Below are 19,606 nucleotides of genomic sequence, written 5' to 3'. Positions count from 1 at the left end.
TCTTTTTAACTTTACAACAGAGCAGGAAATGTAAATTTTACAAACTGCAGCTCTTTGTTTTAAGGGGGAGGTTAAATCTCTTGTCCATAGAGTAGTGGATTGGTTTGGGGACTTTGCCCTTCCCCCAAAGATATTTAGGACCCAGGGGATCTTTGCAACAGAGTAAAGGTGTGTTAGAAAAACACTAGTTTGCTTCCCATCCCAACCCACTTATTTTAGCAAGAAGAGGTAGATACAGAAAACCCCCAGTTTGAGCATTCATTTAAGGTCTAAACTCCTTGATACCACAATTTTCTGTTGGTTGGGTTGTGTTGATGTTACCGGTTTTGGTGGCACTAAAGCAAACAAGCATGGCTTTGTGTCATAAAGAACACAGAGAGACATCCATGTCTGACAAAGTGAAAGTGCAAAAGTGCTTTAAACATTTTTAATATCCTGATTTTAAGGCATATTGCATATAATAGGGATTAAATAAAATAGAACTGTTCAAATCATTTTACAATATACTTGCAGAATACAATGGAATAAGATGTTGCAGGTACAGTATATTCTACTGTTAATCCACTCATGCAACTAACTACTCTTCATGTCACTGAGAGTTGCACATGAGGATTGAGAGAAGTATATGGCCCTTGATTGTACTGCCTTTAGATTACTTTTGGCAAAGAGGATGTTTCTTTATGAATCTTGTTGGTTTTCTTTTGGTGAAAACTTTGTTTAACCTACAGTGGCCAGAGTCACCAGCAGTCTCCAGCTGCTTTATGTTGCTCTGATGACACAAATCACTCAAACCTGGTTTAACCAGCTAATTAAACCGAACAGCTACTTTATATTATAGTGAAGTGCAAAGCTGCCAGAATCCATCAGTGAATCTGGCTCAGTATATTTGCCTAGCCCATGGATTTGTCTTATAGCCATATAGGTATATATGCCACTGCTAACAGCTCATTTGAAAATGCCACATTTCTGGTGATGCAACTGTGTGTTTCCATAGGACTCTGATCATATACTTGATTGGCATGTAATGTTATACTGTAAGAAAGCTGGAATGTACCAGTGAATATTTAGCATTTCACATTATGGAGATTATTGAAATAAGTATATGATGGAGTTATGTCCTGTGTGTCCGAGTTGTTTGCAAAGAAATATGCTAGTGTTGGAGAGAGGCACCTATGTTTGGGGCAGGCTTCAATCTGCTTTATGAGATAGATTTGCAAGCCAGTTCATAAGATCTATCACTGAGACAGCTCCCTTCCTCAATGTCTGAGAAAAAGGCATTTCCAGCCATGCCAACCAGAACACAGATGGGCAAGTACTGTAGTTCTGTGGCAGACCAGTTAAAAAAGAACAAGAAATATCTCTCTCAATACACTGGATCCAACTAGAGGGCTGCATTTATAATATGAGCATTGTAAGGCAACAGATCAATGAGATTGGAATACCGTTTTAGCTCTTGATATGTTCTCTTCTCAGACCTTCTCAGGCCAATCTATTTAGCAATTGAGCACACAGGTTCTCAGACACTGAGATGGTAGCATCCTTCCCCTGAAACACAGGGGGGATACAAAACTTTTCCACACTGTTCGATGCATCAGGATACACTTTAAAGATACATTCATTCTCCCCTCAACAACTGAGCCAATGTTTGGGGGTTTTAATTATAAGAATTTTATTTGATGTTGTATCTGGTCCCCTCACATTTTCTCCATCCCCAGTTCTTCAAAGCCACATATCACTGCTCTTCAGCCTCTCTTCATGACACACTTTCATTTTTATTTATCTTTCTCCTTCCACAAGTCACCCATCCTCAGTCTGTCTTTTCCAATAAGTAGTCTGCCATTTGGCCGATTCAGCAAGATAAGTAGGAGGCATAACATCCTCATCACACTGAGAGGTGGTAGGTGGGGCTAGCTCCTAAAAAATCATATCAATCATATCACGTTCACTTTGACAGCCACTCCTCCACAAATCTGGGCTGACAAGGGAGCCATGCATTTCTACAAAACTCAGTCCTATCCCAACATTTGAAGAAGTGATCTACACTCTCCTATAATTCCTCTCTCTCTCTCTGTTACTATCCTCTGCCTCTCGCAGTATCAATGATTGCAGAAAGGAAGTTTTCAAGGCCAGGACAGGAGATTTGTGTGAAGCATCATTTGTTGCTGTTATTATTTTTGTCTTGCCTGAAGCTTTTTGAAGTTTAAGAGATATTTAGACTGTAGAGCTTGTGGGTGGTGTCAGAACGGTTCTGACAACGTGCAGTGCTGCATCCGTCTCTAAACTGGCATCAGCAAATGGTAGTATGTCCATTGATTATGAATAGAAGATATTTTTTGGTTCACAGTGTGCAAGCCCCAATCAGTAAAAGCTACCAGATCAGCATTCATTTAGTCCAGTTTTGAAGAGGTTTGCCATCAGTCATTTGTCCATCTAGCTATATACCATCCTTGCGCTGTTTAGATGCCAAGAAATGGAAATAATTAGTGCTGAAGTGAGTCTTAATTGTTAAGTCATTTCTTCTCAATTCCCTTTTCCGAATGATTGCTCAGAATTAATTTACAGTATTTCATTTAGTTTAGAGGGTAACAATATGCTATCTGCATTGTACATTTGCTGTCCTGAACAATGAAAAAATTTTCGGGTAACATTTATATTGCATCCATTAGAGTAAGGTACAGGGCATGAATTACCCAAAGCTACAACAGTTGCCAGTGAAATCTTTATTTGCTATGCAAGCAACAAACATTACTATTGTATTCCCTATAATTAACATATGGTAACACAAATGCCACAGTAATATCAATTACTTTCAGTTGACAAAATTTGAAAATCTCACCCTATAATCTTTATGGCATGCCTAAATGACTTGCGCTCTTAAGTCACTTAGGGCTAGATTCACAAAGGGGCTTAGTCACCACTGACATTCACAAAACCACCACTCAGCTGCCGCCTAGTCCTGTGGGTGCCTAAATACCCATAGGCACCTCCGTTTTTGCAGATTGGCATATGCAAAGCTGCCTAAGTGCTGATGCTGCTTGGGGCCTTAGCTCACACCTAAGCCCTGACAGGATTTTCAAAACAAGACAGTCTCCCCACCTCTTTTCCCTGTCCGGCCCTGACTGAGCACACCTAACCCTCACAAAAGACAGCCAGAGGCAAGCAGGCTGGTAATCTGGGAGGCTGGCCGGCAGAGGTGTGTAATGTGAGAGATGCAGGTTTGAATCCCCACTAGGCCTGACTTGGAACAGAGACTTAAAAGAAGCTCTCCTACCTTCCAGGAGAATGCCTGAACCACCTGGCTACTGGGTATTCTGGGGTGGGCGTCTCTCCTCTTGAAGCTGTTCACTTTGTATAAATAAATTATTGGAGCAGGGACTTCCGGGTGAGTGCCCTAAACACTGGGCTAGAGAGCCACTCTCACTGTTCCAGGCCCAATGACTATGTAATTATTTATACAAAGTGGAACACCCCCACCAAGAGAGATTCTCCACCCTAGAATACCCAATAACCTAGTGGCTAGGGCACTCACCTGGAAGGGGGAAGACCTGGGTTCAAGTCTCTTCTCCAAATCAGCCAGAGGAGGGATCCGAGAACAGGTTTCCCACATCCCAGGTGAGTGCCCTAACCACTGGGTTATTGGCTAGCATCAGGGATCTCGCTCTTCTGTTGTTGTTTTTTCATAAGAAAGGGCTGAATTGCCTTCAGCACCTAACTCCAGGAGAGCGTTCAGGGCTAAGAATGCTAAGTGGAGAAATAGAAGTGCTATTAATATACTACGCGCCTCCCTCTGAACTGTCAGTCAAGAACCTAGCATCTAGATCAATCGAAGATAAGCACCTAAGTACCTTTAAGGATCTGAGCCCCCTCCCCTCTGCATTCATCACTGGCTAGCTTAGGACATCCTCTTTTTGAAACTAATCCTTTGGCCTAGTCAGAAGTGCCTACCATAATGGTCACCTCTGTAGGTTCCAGGGAACGTTTCTGGTGATCACACAAACATGCATTACTGCCCAGCGTTTTTAAAAAACCCTCAACCAACCTCATCATGCAAAAGGATCAGCAGCACATGGGACAGCTGCTCCAAAACAGAGCAATAAAAAGCAACACATGTAGCTGCTGAAGACCAGGTCCCACATCAGGGTGGCTGGCCGCTCCTCTGGAGCATTAGCAGCAAACTTGGCTGGTCTGCATCACAAAAAGAGGAATGAAATACCACCAGCCTCCTCCAAATAAAAGACAATTCCATGCAACGCTGACCCTTCAGCTCTAGCTGTATCCAGAGATTGAACTGGTTCACAGCAGAGGAGCAAAGAGCCATAACAACTGAAATCTTGTGGAACGCAGATAACGAAGCCACCCTCTGAGGGGCAGAAGGATACTTACAATGATTTACAAGAACTACCCATGCATATTATTATATGCATATACATGTGGATAGAAGACCCTCATGATCTACATACAAGGAACAGTTGAGTAGACTAGGTCTTCACATAACAGTACGGTAACCATCGTGGTTAGTGGAAAATGCAAATTCTTTGGTGAGCTCTGTGAACTGGACATTTTTTTAAATATATTAATAGCACTTCTTCCAGGAAGTGACCTAAGACTCTCCAAGATGCTGTCAGGATTTAGTCAGTTAAGTGCACTGCTTGCAACACTGAATCCCTATTAACTCAAAAAAAAAAAAAAAAAAGGAATTGCTAGTTCTTGTGATTTTATTGGGAGTCTTAAAGCCCCAGTTTCTGGAATCCTGTTACTACATGAGAATCTCAGCTTTATTTTTGTGGTTGCAGATGAAAGCTTGAAAATAAACCCTAAAACGTTCAAACAGCAGAAGGCAAATGAAAAGGACTCCCGAAGAACAAAAATCAAAACCCTTATGGTTTGGAAGCCAATAATATGATTGGGGGGAAAGGGGCTGACTCATGTTTTTTTTAATGTTTGGGGTTAACATGACTGGAATTGTCTGGTTTCCAGACAAGCTTTTCTTTTTGTGATTAACCTGACGCACAATTAACAGTTTCTTTGGACAATTAATTTTCTTCCCTTTCCTCCTGGAATCATCCTGGTCGCATCAGGATGATCACAAAGGAACAGATTCTGTTACCTAAGAAAACTATGAGAATTGAGTAATAGGAAGCTGTAATTTAGCTAATCTGGAGAGAAGCGAGTGCCTGCTGAAGAAAGGAGTCCCTCCAAAAGGTTTTAAGTTTCACAGTGATGATGGACATAAGAGTGAGTTGACAGTGTTGTTTCTTCTTACATTAAATGTTAAACATTTTGGATGGAAAATATGCAGATAACATTGAGATAGGAAAGCTCCAACAGAAAGCAGAGGGAAGCCTTGATATGGGGTAGATGTGCCTTATGAAGGACAAGCCTTTGCACGAAAACAGGAAGTCATATTAAACAGAGAATCAGTATTACATTTCAGACAAGCTCCACTTTACCAAATGTTACAATGGAAACCCCCTACAGATTTATAACCTTAAACATTAGAGGGATTAGTGATCAAGGTCTTCAAAAGTGACTAGTGGTTTTGGGTCCCTAACTTGAGACACCTTAACAGGTCCTGATTTTCAAACGATGGCTGCTCAGCTTTTTCTGAAAATCAAGCATCTCAAATTGGGCACCCAAAATCAACTGAAAATCTTGGCCAACAATCTGATTAAGTACAGTGAACTTTCTTCAGTTTTTGAAGACTAAAAAGGAGATTTTTTTCATGCTCCTTTGACGCAGCACAACGGCCAAGCAGAGGGTTTTTCCTCTCATAAAAATAACTGTGGTGCCGCACTGCATGTGGGTAAAGAACTGAAAATGATGAAGGGTGTTTTCTAATGGAAAATGGAAGCCAAAATGGGAATGCTGAGATTTCCATTATAAATGTGGAGGCTTCTAACATAATACAAACTCTCATAAAATGGTCCTTCATTTCTAGGGGTAATCTTTGGAGAAGATTTAAATACAGTGATGAATATGAGAAAAGATGGACACCAGTCTTAGTAACAAAGCCACTTCCATATTAAACTTAAAACAGCCAGTGGGTTAATTGACAAAGAGAGATGGTATCACTCAAAATTAGAATATTCATATCATTCCCTTAGATACAAATCTTAATCCAGGCTTAATATCTTATTTTATGGAACAAAATCGTAAATGAGTTTAGTTTGAACTATGCAATGGGACATATAAGTGCTGTCTAATCACAGTCTTGTTAAGAAACACCTACTACTAAATTCAAATAAAAATAAAAGACAATTATGGTCAGCAAAAAGACTTTCGCTGCACATCTCTGAAGTAATCATCAAGATCAAGAATGCCAGAAAGGACTATATTCAACAAGGATACTCAGGGTATCAAATCTAATGTTCTCTGGGATACAAAGCACAAGCTCTGAAGCCTCCAATTATTGTGCTTTGATAAGAACAAAATTGAGTGAAAGCTAGCCTGGAAACAGCATAAGCAAAAGTTAAAATGATCCTATCAGAAATTAAAGCCAGTAGAGGGAAAATAGCCAAAACTACCAAAAAAAGTACAAAAGAATTAACAGAAAGCTCCATATAGTTCTGAGAAAGAAAGGTAACAATAACTTAATTGGAAAGCATAAAATTATCACAGCTAACTAAGCGAAAAAATGATGCTTTAAAACAGTCATCTATAAAGCATAGAACAAGTCATCCTTCAGTTTAACAATAGTAAATCTCAGTCCGTAAGCCAACTGACTGTACACTCTTAAAAAGAAGGGTAGTGTTGTGGTAAATCCCTGGATTAAGACTCAGGGGAATTTGGTTAATTTCCTAGCTCTGGTATAGACTGCCTGCATGAGTCACTTAGGTGACTTTAAGTGGCAAAGTCCCATGTTTAGGCACCACTGAAATCCTCAGACCCTGGCTCAGCTGCCATTTAGCCCTGTAGGAACCTAAATTTCCACTCTCCAAGTCCCATAAGTGCCTACATTTCTGCCTGGATTACCTTGCATCTGTTCTTATATTTTACTACATTGCTGCCTTTACAAATGTGCATGTCTTAAAAAAAGAACTAAAAACAAACAATATAATTTGCCCTTTTGTCCTAATTTACCATGGACCATACCATGTGGGCATGGCACACCTGGAGCCTTTGGGGGAGTTACAGACAGGTACTCAGACATAATTTGCCTTCTATGGCACCAGGAATGTTGGGTACCCCAATGCTAATTTGAGCAGACTGGGACTTGTATTCAAAATGCAGCCTTTAGCATTCATTGCACAGATGATGTCTACTAAAAAAAAACAAAATGAAAAATCAAGATCCCCATGTATCTCCACAGACCCGCAGGGACCAGGCCTAAATTCTAATTATTTAGAATGAAAGAAGCTAGACAGCTATTCAGAGGCAAGCAATTTTTGGAAGGTAATAGACATGCAAGAGTTTATCAACAAAGCGGATCCCACTTTCAAATATCTAACTTGGCAACCCAGAAATAGAGACAGAACCATTAAGGCTCTAGACCTGCAGAGCTCAATTCACCCATATAAAGCAACTGTTTGCAAGACTGGGGCCTATTGGAGCTACCCCTGCAGACACAGCAAGCAGAACTGGCCTCTCACAGCCAGAAGGGACATACTTCTTAACGTTGTACTGCATGAGGCAGTGGGGAAATAAAAAAGTGGGAATCAGATCTCTGGATTAATATCTCAGAAGCAGACAAAATTGTAGTTGAGGACTATGATAAAACATGCTTCATTTCATGTTCTCTCTGTGAAACACACTGTCAGATTGGTAGTGCCGCCTCACTAAATAAAGAACTTGCTATTAAACCAACCAGTGCTAGACAAGCTGGGAAACTTAAGGCACCCAGACCTATTCATGGGCAAATGTCAAAGATGAGGGTGATGGGAGAAAGTGCAAACCCTGGCAAAGACAATAGCTCATGGGTATTCTCTGTCCCCGAAAACTACTTTATTTGGAATTTTTCAAGAAATCCCCTTCCTTATGCAGCATATTAAATGATCTCCCCATCTCATAACATTAGTGAGAAACAGAAATTATCTACAAAGCTAGTGGCATTATCTACAATGCCCTTGCAAACAGAATTTGGGATTTCTTGACTGGATAAACTGTACAACAAACAAAAAAAAAAGCAACACCGATAAACATACCAAATAGTGATGAGGAGATCACGCACCCAGCTACCCAGCCCTGTTCATGTTTTTTTTTAAATTGGGAATGGGAGAAGGTCAGGAAAAAAGGAAACCAAAATTGTTGCTCAGCTTTAATTCCTGCAAGCAGTGTTATTTAAATGGACCATATGACGAAAGGGAACATGAAAAGCTATATAGAAAACCATGATTCAGGCAACTTCCCATCTGTTTAGTTCAGATAATTTTAGTTTACTTTTTTGGGAACTTGGATGAGCATAATTAAATGTAGCATTGGCTTTAAAAAAAATTAAGAAACCCTAATTTGCATGTTAAGCTGTCCTCATTTCCCAATACTGTGTAAAGTTTTGAACGCTAATCTGTAATGTATTGGATGATATGCAAAGTCTTTTTACTGTGTGTGGATTTTATAAAGACATGCAAATTAAGAGAATTTTTGGAATGGGTAGAAAAATAATTTTCCAATAATTATATGCAGGGCGGCAGAAAAGGTGTTTATAAACTTTTCCCCACTGAGGTCTTTTATTCTTGACTGCACATTATTTTTTAAAGTATGTTGCATAAATTGGATTTTTCTTTTTAAATGTAACTTCAGGTTAGAGTGCTCTACTCGGAGCTATAACCCACTACAGGGTTTGTACTGGACCTGGCCACTGGTGGGTAGAGGCATTCTGCTTTTAGTGTCACGCCATGCATTAGCCTAACAAATGCATAACTTGTTATGGTTTATTCTACATTGTGTCTTCAAGTCCATGTGACAATATAAACACCTGATCTGAAGATGCAAATACATAATCACTGCAAGAGGGCTGGCTAGGATGAGACTGGACTCATTCAAACTAGGCAAAAAACATTTATGCAGGGCAGGAATTTATAGCCCTTTCAATATGCTACATACGTAGCCATCCTTCCTAGGACATAGGTTATTTGCACTGTTTGTCAGTGGCTTCTGCTTCCTTGTTCACTCTGGATTCATGAGCAAGATCACATGACATTGTGAAATGCTACACATACGACAGTGCGGCAAAAAGGTACCAGTGATATGTCTGACTTTTTAATTCCAGCAGATGCTGGTTGAGGGGGCTCCATAATTGCTCTGCCAAGGCTGAAATAGCAAACATGTCATCCCTCTTGGGGCTCGTCACCGCAATGCAGCACTTGTCTCCAGCAGACAAAATATAAGCTTCCTGGATTGATAGTTAATTAGATTACAGTGACTGCTAAATAGGAATTTTACAAAGAAAATATCAGAAAACGTCAAGACTAGTGATGTGCAGGATACCATCGGCATGCCAGGAGCTGTGCTGTCTCTGTCTGTCCAGTTGGAGAAGTTCAGAGGAAGATATACTGCCCCAGATCCACTGTCATTGAGGGTAGTTCCCTGCATCAATTGAGGGCAATGTGTGTCTGGGCTGGCATTTACTGACATGAGAAAGAGATCATTTTGCTCTTGTCTAGCTGGGAATTTGCACAGCCTCATGGCACACAATGATACTATGATTTTTTTCTTTTTAAATTGCTCCATGTTGGTTTTTAAGCACTCACCCGAATGTTGTGAAATGCAGTAGCTGGGTGTACAGCTTTGGTGGTGGCTGTGTTCTGGAAGTTTTGAAGCATGTTTATTTTTCTCCTTTTAAAAAAGAAAACCTATTTGAATCTAGGTTTGCAAGCACATGACTGAGTATATTTTGATGGGAAATATATTTATTGAGATGAATCTGAACCATGGAGGTTGGGGGGGGGCAGGCTTAGTTTGGGATGAACGGCTCAGTCATGCTACTTAGGCACAGCCCAGAGTAAGGGCCAGTGTGGAGCTGCATTGCTCCTGAGGGAGCATCCAGAGGTATTCTGCCTCAGGGAAAACAGTTTCTGCTACACCTTTTTTGCAGTCCTGCTGCTTTCTGGAGGTAATGTGGGCCATGGCCCACCTCCTCTTCCCCAGGTATCTCCCCATTCAGAGTACACTCCAACCCTGAGGGAATGGGGAGGGAACAATCCTCCCTACTTTTGCCCTTTCTCCTCCCACCCTGCCCTTGCTTAAGGCCCAGACAGGATCTAAGCCTAAATCATTTAGAACGGTTCTGTCTTTTAGGCAGCCATTGAACACATAGGTCCAGATGTCCCGATCTCCACAGCTAGTTAAGGGTCCCACCCTATTTTTCAGGGCAAGGAGTAAGAAAGACACTCTTGCAAGTTCTGGTATCAGAGATGGATGGAGCACATTTCTGGACTGGCAAGAGTGAACCGAGCACTGATCCTGTGAGATTCTGAGTACCCTCTGACTTCAGCAAGAGTTGAGGGTACTAGCTGCACGGCCCATTAACAACAGATACGGACACTTTTTTAAGAACTTCTTGATATTTTGTTCCACTTGTTCTAATGCTGCCTTCTTTGCACTTGATCACCCTCTCTTTAGTAGGGAAAGCCAGACTTTGTCTCAGCAGTTAGAGGTTGCACTGATTTAATTAAAGGCATATTTTTTAATTGATTTAGCTGATTAACACTTAAGCTAAAAGCCATTTAAGCCACATTTAAATCAATTTAAGGATGTCCACACAGGGGTTTGCACCAGTTTAACTAAACTGATTCTTATTAACTGCTGCAGCTTTTATCAGAGACAAGGCCTTACCATCATATCAGCTACCCCAGTTCTATGGTGGGAGTTTGTTTAGTACTAAGGCAGCTCAATGCAGCCTTCGACTTTGAAGCACTCCATCTTCTGTCCCCCATGTCAGCGGGCACAGGCCTCCACTGTGACTATTTTCTGCCTCAGGCTGCAATGTACCTTGTTTCCCCGTCACACCAAGGGCACAGACAGTCTTACTCTGAAACAGAAGCGTCCATGTGGGGGGCAGTAGGGGGGAAATGTCCTATAGGTCCTTGTCCCTGCACGGATTGAGTTACTTAACCAGGGTTCCTCTTCTGGGATGCAACCTTTTAGGGTAGCAGCCAGCAGAGCCTCAAGTTTCCTGAGGACCAGGAGAAGCTAAGAGGATGTGTGGAGGCAAAAGGCATCCAGAAAGATTGTCTGGGCCTTCAGTGGATCCCCTGAAACCTACCATAGGTCTGTGGACTCTTTGGCTTGAACTATCTGCTGGTTCTGATGGCAGTGAACCTCACTCCCTCTCCCCATCGCCCCAAGACACGTGCCCAAGAACATGGTGTACAAATTCAAATCTCCAGTAACCTTACGCAGGAAAGATCTGCATCACCAGTTATGGTTGGTGCCGACGCAAAATCAAGGGGCTGGGCACTCCACCATCCCGTACAGCTGACCACAACTTGCACCATGCTGACATCCGTCCAGGCACCCCCCAGCTCACAAGCAATCAGCTTTGCTGAGCTGCAGAGCAGAACCCCACCTTCTTACTGGGCCCACCCACTGCCTCCGTTTGATGCAGCTGGCTCACAGTCAGACTCCTTGTACAGCTGCAGAGGAGGGGATGGAGCTCTGTACTTAGGCTGTTCAGGTTCCTTTTTATTCCCAGACAAGACAGCCTGAGACCATGTTCCGGTCATTCAGGAGAGGGAGCAGCTCTTTTCGGGGCTGAAAAAAAGCTAGCCTGTTCCCACCCGCAACAGCACTCTTTAGTGCTGCAGCTAAATATTGCCAGTTCTTCCCCTTGTGGACTGTATCCTAAGAAACAGAAAGTGATAGGCCCAGCCCAGTCCTTTTCTCTTTGGGACCTGCCCAGGGAGAAAAGGTCTCAGCTAGTTAGCAAAGAAATCCCTCATTGTCGCCACCACCAACTATAGTGGCCAATGTGGCCCACTGTTTCCATGCCTGGCAACTCATTCTGTAACACGGTATTATCTATTGTTATTTTATGTAAATATTGAAGTGTTTTATGCAAATATTGCCTTTAAAGTATATTGAAAGGATCCTGAACTACAATATTCAAAAAATAGTGAGTTTAGGTCAAGAACATTCAATTGCTTTGTTTTGTGTGTAGGAAGGGAAAGGTTCCAGGTTTTTTGCTTTAAAAAAACTGGTGTTAATTTGTTCAGGACATGAAAAGCCCCGCTTACCTATACTAGCTTACTCTCTGTTAGTGCAATAAGATATCTTGTAAGTTCAAATTTCTCAGTCTACTTGTGAAGCTACTGTGAGCTGTCTAATTATTCTACTAAAAAGGGAAAATTTGCGTTACTGGATTTCCATTCTCTTTATTTAACAGCGTGTGCCGATTACTCAAAGCGATATGGGCAGGGCCTGGTAATATAGTGTTGCTCTAGTATTAACTTAAGGGGATGATCCAGTTGCCTGCAGTAGAAATTACTTTGTGGCCAGGAACCCTGCTTTATCGCTTTGTGTAGTTTTAAAGTAGTTAAAAGCTTGAATAACATAAAATAACATAATATAATGTTATTTATGTTATTTCCCACGTGAAGAACTCCTGTAAACCTTGCAGTATTGAAACTCAGTGAACAAGGCATCTTAGACAAGCTGAAAAACAAATGGTGGTACGATAAGGGTGAATGTGGAGCCAAGGACTCCGGAAGTAAGGTCAGTCGCCGAAGGTCTTTTTGTACTGATTAGAACTCACATTTTGACCCACTGTGTTTATCCAAAAATGATTTTCAACCGTTAATATTTACGTTTCCAAGGTTCAAGGAAAAACGACTAAAAAAATTAAAGATCAGAATATGACAGCATTTTTCTTTTACAGTATTAAAGACTTTAGTTGTAAGTACATTTTACTACTTGGATATTTTGCTGGGGGAAAAAAAAAGGCCATGGAAAATGCCTAAACGAACCTCAGACTGGTATCTCCATTTAACCTACAAGCTTCATCACAGTCAATGTATTATTTAGTCCAGCATTGCTTTTCATTTTTGAGTTCTGAGTACATAAAATTTTGTTTCAAAATTGTACCTAAAATTCCTGTCCACACTGGTTGTGAGCGATAGGTCACGCATGCTTCTGAAGGATGGATATTTTCATGAAAGACATCCCATTGATGAGCATGAAACACCTTCCCACCCCCACCACCCCCAAGAAAGTTTAAATTTTCTGTTTGAATTTTTTTCTAAGAAAACTAATATTGTGATATTATTGGTAACTCATTTCATAAATCTCGGACATTCATTTTATTGTGCATTGAACCATTTTGCTACTGTATTACTACATTCCATACCAGAAATTTTTTAACTGTTGGAAAATCTGAATACCTGGCATACTTTAAATCAGAGGTTTTCAAACTGGGGGGCATGCCCCCCTAGGGCAGCATGGAGGAATATTCAAGGGGGCGAGTGGTGAGGCTGGGACCAGCCCCACAAGCCAGGGCTCAGGGAGGGAACACCACCTCCATCCCCAACTCACCTCAGTGGGCCACCCAGCCTATGGGTCAGTGATAATGCCTCCACACCCAGCACTGGCTCTGTCCCCAGAGTCCATTGCACGCGCCTTCCACCAGTTGCAACCAAAAATTGTAACTCAAAGGGGTGGGGGGCTCAGCTCAAACAGTTTGAAAACCACTGCTTTAAATGTATTGTTGGTACAGTTCATGGTTTAATGTAACCAAGCTACATACTAAAACTAATCACTGAGGGCCAGGCATCAGGTAGCCCTGCAGCTGTTCCTCCTGTAGAATTCCCAGATACTTCAGTGAAAGTTCCACATGTGGATTAGTGGCTGGATCAGGCCCATGATTTTTATATTTCCTGTTTTATTTGGGGGGAAACATTCTGCTTAACCCAGGTAATGAAAATACAGAGGTTTAGTTAATGCTAATAGAATTATTGAGGAAGAACAGAGCTGACCCAGCATTAAGCATTATTGGAAAGGATATTGAAAGACACCAAGAGGAGATAAGCAACCCAACTCCCATCAGAAAAAAAATCACTCCCCTTGGTGCCTTTGCGAATCTCCCCATTATTAGGTGTTTTACTATTTTAGAGCTGTCTCCTGGTCCTCCTGAAGTCAACAGCAAAACTCATTGATTTCAGTAGGATTGGAATTTGCTTTCAGGGCCTGATTTTCCAGCTGTTGCAGAATAATTTTGGATCAATGAGAGTTTGAATGCACAATTGTAGGATCAGGCTCTACATTCTTGAAATACAACTGCAAACATAAAATTTAAAATTGCAGGTAATTTAAAAAAACTGCCTTTATCCAAAATGCCTGTATTTCCCCCAGGCTGTTACTAGGCAGATTATATTTTCTCCTAATTTTACAGAAGTTTTGGACATCCCCAGAGAACTGACATACATCAAGGTGTACCTGCAAATATTTTAAATTAGTAAAAATATTTACTGCAGATTGCTCTGGCATCTGGCTTGACAACAGCCACCTAGATTCTATGTGTTACAACTCAAAGAAGGAAAGTATGAATAAACAATATTTAATAAATGCAGAACACAATTCAATTCAGCAGCAAAATGGTTACAATTCTGTATAACCTGATTACAAAAATTCTATTTTTTTGAAATGAAGGACTTCCCCCGTCTGCCATGCATTGAAGGTGCATCTAGACAGCTTTTTAAAAATTAATATTAATTTTATTCAGTAAGCCAACCTCTTTTTATAACAGCGGGTGCTAGTGTAGTTAGCTGGACCTGAAAGTAACTGACCGTCTTCCTCAAAAAAAAAAAAAAAAAAAAAATCTTATTGTTAAATAGAAACCTGATCATTTTCTCAACATCCAAATTATTTTCTCTACATTCACCAAAAATAACTAAATCTTGTGTCTTGTTAGTTTTAAAATGGACTTCTGTAAAGTCTGCCTTATTTTATGCAGTCATTGATCTACCCAGTGGGGAATTCCAAAAATATTTGAGATTCTTTGGGGAGAATGAGGCTAGGTGCCTTCTGTTTGCTACCAGATATACGCAGCAGCACTTAGGTTTGCTGGGTAGAATCCTAGCCCTATTGACGTCAATGGCAAAAGTCTTCTAGATTGCACTAGGGTCAGGATTTCACCCACTGAACAGGGTGAGATAGCACAATAACTGTCTTGCGAATCCCTAGTTTAAACCATTTCTGTGTCAGTGGGATAAAGTTGAAACTAACACTGATAAATGAGCTCCAGCATGTAAAGTAACTAGGTAAGAGTATTTGGGGCACCTGATATTCTGAGCTGGGATTTCTGGATGTGTGGGCGCAGGGAATCTGATGCAAACAGAGTTATATATGTCCGAGCTAAGCCAATCTGACCTTTTGCTGCAGAAAAACTAATCAAGTGGTTCATTTTTCTTAGGACAAGACAAGTGCTCTGAGCCTGAGCAATGTTGCTGGGGTTTTCTATATTCTTGTTGGAGGTCTTGGTCTCGCCATGATGGTTGCTTTGATAGAATTCTGTTACAAGTCTCGTGCAGAGTCCAAACGAATGAAACTCACAAAGAATACACAAAACTTTAAACCTGCTCCTGCAACCAATACCCAGAATTATGCTACATACAGAGAAGGCTACAACGTGTATGGAACAGAAAGTGTTAAAATCTAAGGGTACGATTCAGGTCTAGTAAGCTAATAAACTAGTTATATTTTGCTAATATCTGTTCTTCCTCCCCTCCCTCGCAACTTGAATAATTTTTCAGAGTTATTGTATGTATCAGAGTGAATGGGCTACAATAATTTTCATAATATAGTTTGGAAAAGCTCTTTCACAATACTCAGTAATATTTGTGATTTTATTTGTTTTCTTAATCAAAAAGAGACCAGTTTCCATTCCATACCTTTAATGGTGGTGCCAGACTTGAGGCTGAAATAAATGACTGTTGTATCTGAGGTTCTGGCATTTCAATAGCACAGTGTTTCAAACAGTTCCATCGTCCCTTTAAATATTAACTGTAAATTTAGAAATCTTTTCTGCTTTGCTTGTGATGTTTTCCCCTTTATTTAATTTATTTATTTATTAAGAAGTTGTGCTCAATTCAGCTAACTGCTTCGAGGAAGTCTGGTAAATATTTTACATGCTCTTGATGAGAAATTTAGAAAAATATCTCAAATTCTACAACAGAAGTGGGTGATTTCCTCATGACAAAAATACAAGTTAATTACTAAATCAGTACCTTTCTAGAAGTTATTTGAACAGAGTAATTCACATATTACACCTATAGCTAAACTAAAAAGCAAAGGAATTCTAACTTTCAGATCATCTTTGTTGCTGTAAATGATGAGGGGGAAGGTTGCATAATTAAGTGTAGATTAGAATTATGGTGCCTGATGATAACACACCTCTGAGTCTACAAAATGAGGGTCCACTCCTGCTTCCATTGACTTGAATGGAACCTTTCCACTGCCATCAGTGACAGGAGCAATGGGCTCCCTCAACAAGTTCTCTTCCCAAAACTTCCCACTTCCCATCAGGTTGGAAATGTTACAAGAACTGTCTAGCTTGTGGCATTACAGCTTCTGGCCAGAAGCAGAAAGGGACAAGGTGAGTAAAATCATGATACGTTATTTTTAAAGAGTCTAACTGGACATTTGCAAAGCCTCACTGCAAACTTTATCATCAGGAGTAAATACTGGTAGTATGGGAGCATCCAAAGGACTGAATGGGGATTGGGGCAGTATTGTGCTACGGGCGGTACAAACAGAAGGGGGGGGGGGGAGAGAGACACACACACTATACATGACCTGAATAGATTTTAATCCTTCCTTTATGTAACCTGGTTCACTCTCCCCTAGATATAATGGTCTCCTTTCAGAAGAAAACAACTGAAATATTTGTATTCTTATCACAGATCCTCGCTTCTCACAGCATGCAACAGGAGGAGCAGCTGAGAATGTGGATACTCCATGGACCCTGAGCCAGGTTTACTTTCTCCTCGGTGTCAGGCCTGGCACACATTGATGTTGGTGCAATGAACTTTTAATAGGAAAAACTGCTTTTTTTTTCCTTCAGTGCCTTATTGAAGACTCTGAGACTCAACAATGCAAAACCATCACTGAAATATTCTTGCTTTGCTTGAAAATTTAAAAAAAAATGAACTGGTAAAAGATACTAGTATGTGAAAAAAAATTCTTGTAAAAAAAAACAAACAAAAAACAATCAGTTCAACAAAAGCCATTCTTTGATACCACTGCACAGATATGAACTTATGTCCTAAAATCCGAAAGAGTCAGTTTCACCACATGCCCCCTACCTAACCAAGTTCTTAAACTATTCCTGATATAAAGCCTCAGAATTCCACGACTTATGAACAGACTGGCCTGTCCCTACTTCTGAGAACTGCTGTCAAGATGCTCTGGGGGGTTGGTTTGTTTGTTTGTTTGTTTTAAGCAGTGGTGTGATTTTTTTTTCTAACCACTTAAAATCCTCCAGCTCATTTGAGGAAACGTGTATATCAATAAAAGATTAATGTAACACCACACACAAAAGATGCTTTAAAAAGTTAGGGTCAATGATTATTCATCTGTAAATCCAAAAGAAAGTGATTTGTGGAATTCTCTATCTTGCTTCCAGATCAGCAAATGAATTCTCTTGACAAGTTAACTATAGTACAGGCAAAAAAATACTTCTTTTTTCTATCACCAGGCATACCTACAGGTGCTTTATTAAAATGGCATTAGATGGCTTTAGAAGAAGCTATTCATGATTTAGGTTTCTTGCTGTGTGTTTGCATTTTAATTCAATGTTTAGTATCACGCAATGAGGCAAGAGAAGAGCAGGAGAATAGTTTTCTCCACAGATGACTAAACCACTTTTCTCAAAACTAGCACTGAGAGATGATGCTTTTTGGCGAATTCTCATTTTAAAAAACAGAAATAAGGAAACAGAATAGTATCTCAAGTTAGACCTGCAGTTCCAGACTATAGTTACGCGATCTCACATTACTATTGCTAGTACTGTTATATCAGCTCCTGCCAATTATTGTTTCATGGCTGTTCATCAAAGGAAGTCTGTGTCCTTTCCTAGTTTGTAAAGGATACAATGTATTCCAAAATATACTGCTAAAGATAGAGGCTCAGTATTATTCACTTCCAACTTCTCAGATATGGGCAGTTTTTCAAACTTGACACTCTGCCAGAAAACAACTTACTTAACTGCATCTTTTTAAAACAAAAATCTTAAACATATTGTCAGTTACAAGAAAAAATGTTAAAGGAAGTATCTGCATACTAATTACCTCTAATATGACAATATCTGTAGTTCAATAGAGTTTTATTTCATCAGTAACAGACACTGAAAAATCAGAGACAATGAATAATCATTTTTAAAAAGAAGTTTGACCCATAGGTCTCTAGTTCACTGACAATATATTTGATCTTTTGTGAGAATAAGAAAAGATAAAATGGGAAAGTCTTGTTAAAGAAAAACATATTTCTGACAATGTAATATACAAAAGTTAAAGCTCATAAGAGAACAATTCACTGTTCAAGTTTTTAACAAGGTCATGAAGAAAATGAAAATGTTTTTTCTTCTCTCATGAAACTGTGATTTTCAACTTCTGAATGCTATAACATCCCAGCAAAGGGAAAGCTAAAGCTGTGCAGTTATAAGTTGTATTTAAAAAACAAAAACATTTTCTTAGAAGCTGTATAAAAAAGATGTGTGTTTATCAAATCAATTTTTATGAGTGGAGGCTTCACACAGGTGAAGAGGCTTGGTAAACCATTTGTTATTTTTTAAAACTTGCATGTAAAAAACAAAACAAAAAAAGTGTTGATAGCTTACAAATTCCTGTTACTAACTTCAAGCTCTGGAAGTTCAGCAGTAGTCACTTGAGGATTTTTTTTTATTATTATTATTTATTTGGTTTGGTCCTTTATTTTGTTTTATTTATTTTATTTTATTTTTTAAATTAAGTTCCTATTTTTGTCATTAAAACTGCACTTCAGTGAACAGAAAAATTGCCAAGCAAACTAATGGCTGTAAAAGCATAAACTGCATGTGTGGGTATAAATTACTGAACCTCATTTTAATGAGGTGTTGTACAAAGTTTTAATACATTTTGTAAATAAAATTGTAAAGAAAAAAGATCCTCTGCACTTTTTATTCAAGGCTCCTTGCTGGTTGGGCTGAAGAGAGCAGATGGGATTCTTTAGATTACTGTATATTGTTTAAGTACCACTTTATTTATGATGTTTCAGTGGAGAGAGTTTCTCATCCATCTGGAGGGCTTAATGCAGCTTACTGAGGGGACTCTGCACTGGGCCAGCTATGGGGAAAAGGTGCAGCCCAAATTTAAGAGCTAACACTGGGGTCCAAAACAGCGAGGTGCTGAGCATCTTCAGCTTCCATTCATGCAGCGCAAGTTACTCAGCTCTCCAACTAGAGTTGCAAAGGTTCACGTGTGTCAGGAAGCTCAGTTCTTCATCTCCTACACACCACAGCTCCCATTTCTCAGTCTGTCCCCTCCCCTCCATCAAACAACCCAGGAGTTACTGCTACCTTGGGATAGGGCAGGCACAGGTGGTCCACCAGGCAACTAAATTCACCACTATGTGGCAGCACGGAGATGGGTTGTCTCCATCTGGAATAAGGAGAAGACTGTTGAGTAGAGCTGGTGAGGAAACA

The 19,606-nt window shown here is 40.0% G+C and overlaps 1 protein-coding gene across 3 annotated transcripts in view; it reads left to right on the top strand.

Annotated features, from left to right (window-relative positions):
* GRIA3 (glutamate ionotropic receptor AMPA type subunit 3) overlaps window positions 1-19,048 on the top strand; it is a 223,961-nt gene extending 204,913 nt beyond the window's left edge. Inside the window, exons 14-16 of one of the 3 annotated variants that reach the window (XM_073361295.2) lie at window positions 12,534-12,648; window positions 15,341-15,588; window positions 16,830-19,048. In XM_073361295.2, the coding sequence (XP_073217396.2) occupies window positions 12,534-12,648; window positions 15,341-15,586 (361 nt within the window). In that variant the 3' untranslated portion in view covers window positions 15,587-15,588; window positions 16,830-19,048. Of the gene's footprint in view, window positions 1-12,533; window positions 12,659-15,340; window positions 15,589-16,829 lie in introns of those variants that run through there. The other 2 variants (XM_073361293.2, XM_073361296.2) reach the window with 2 other exon arrangements.
* Window positions 19,049-19,606: the final 558 nt, after the last annotated feature.

Source organism: Lepidochelys kempii, chromosome 9, assembly GCF_965140285.1.
Source record: "Lepidochelys kempii isolate rLepKem1 chromosome 9, rLepKem1.hap1, whole genome shotgun sequence".
Lineage (NCBI taxonomy): Eukaryota > Metazoa > Chordata > Testudines > Cheloniidae > Lepidochelys > Lepidochelys kempii.
This window is presented reverse-complemented; position numbering and strand designations above follow the sequence as displayed.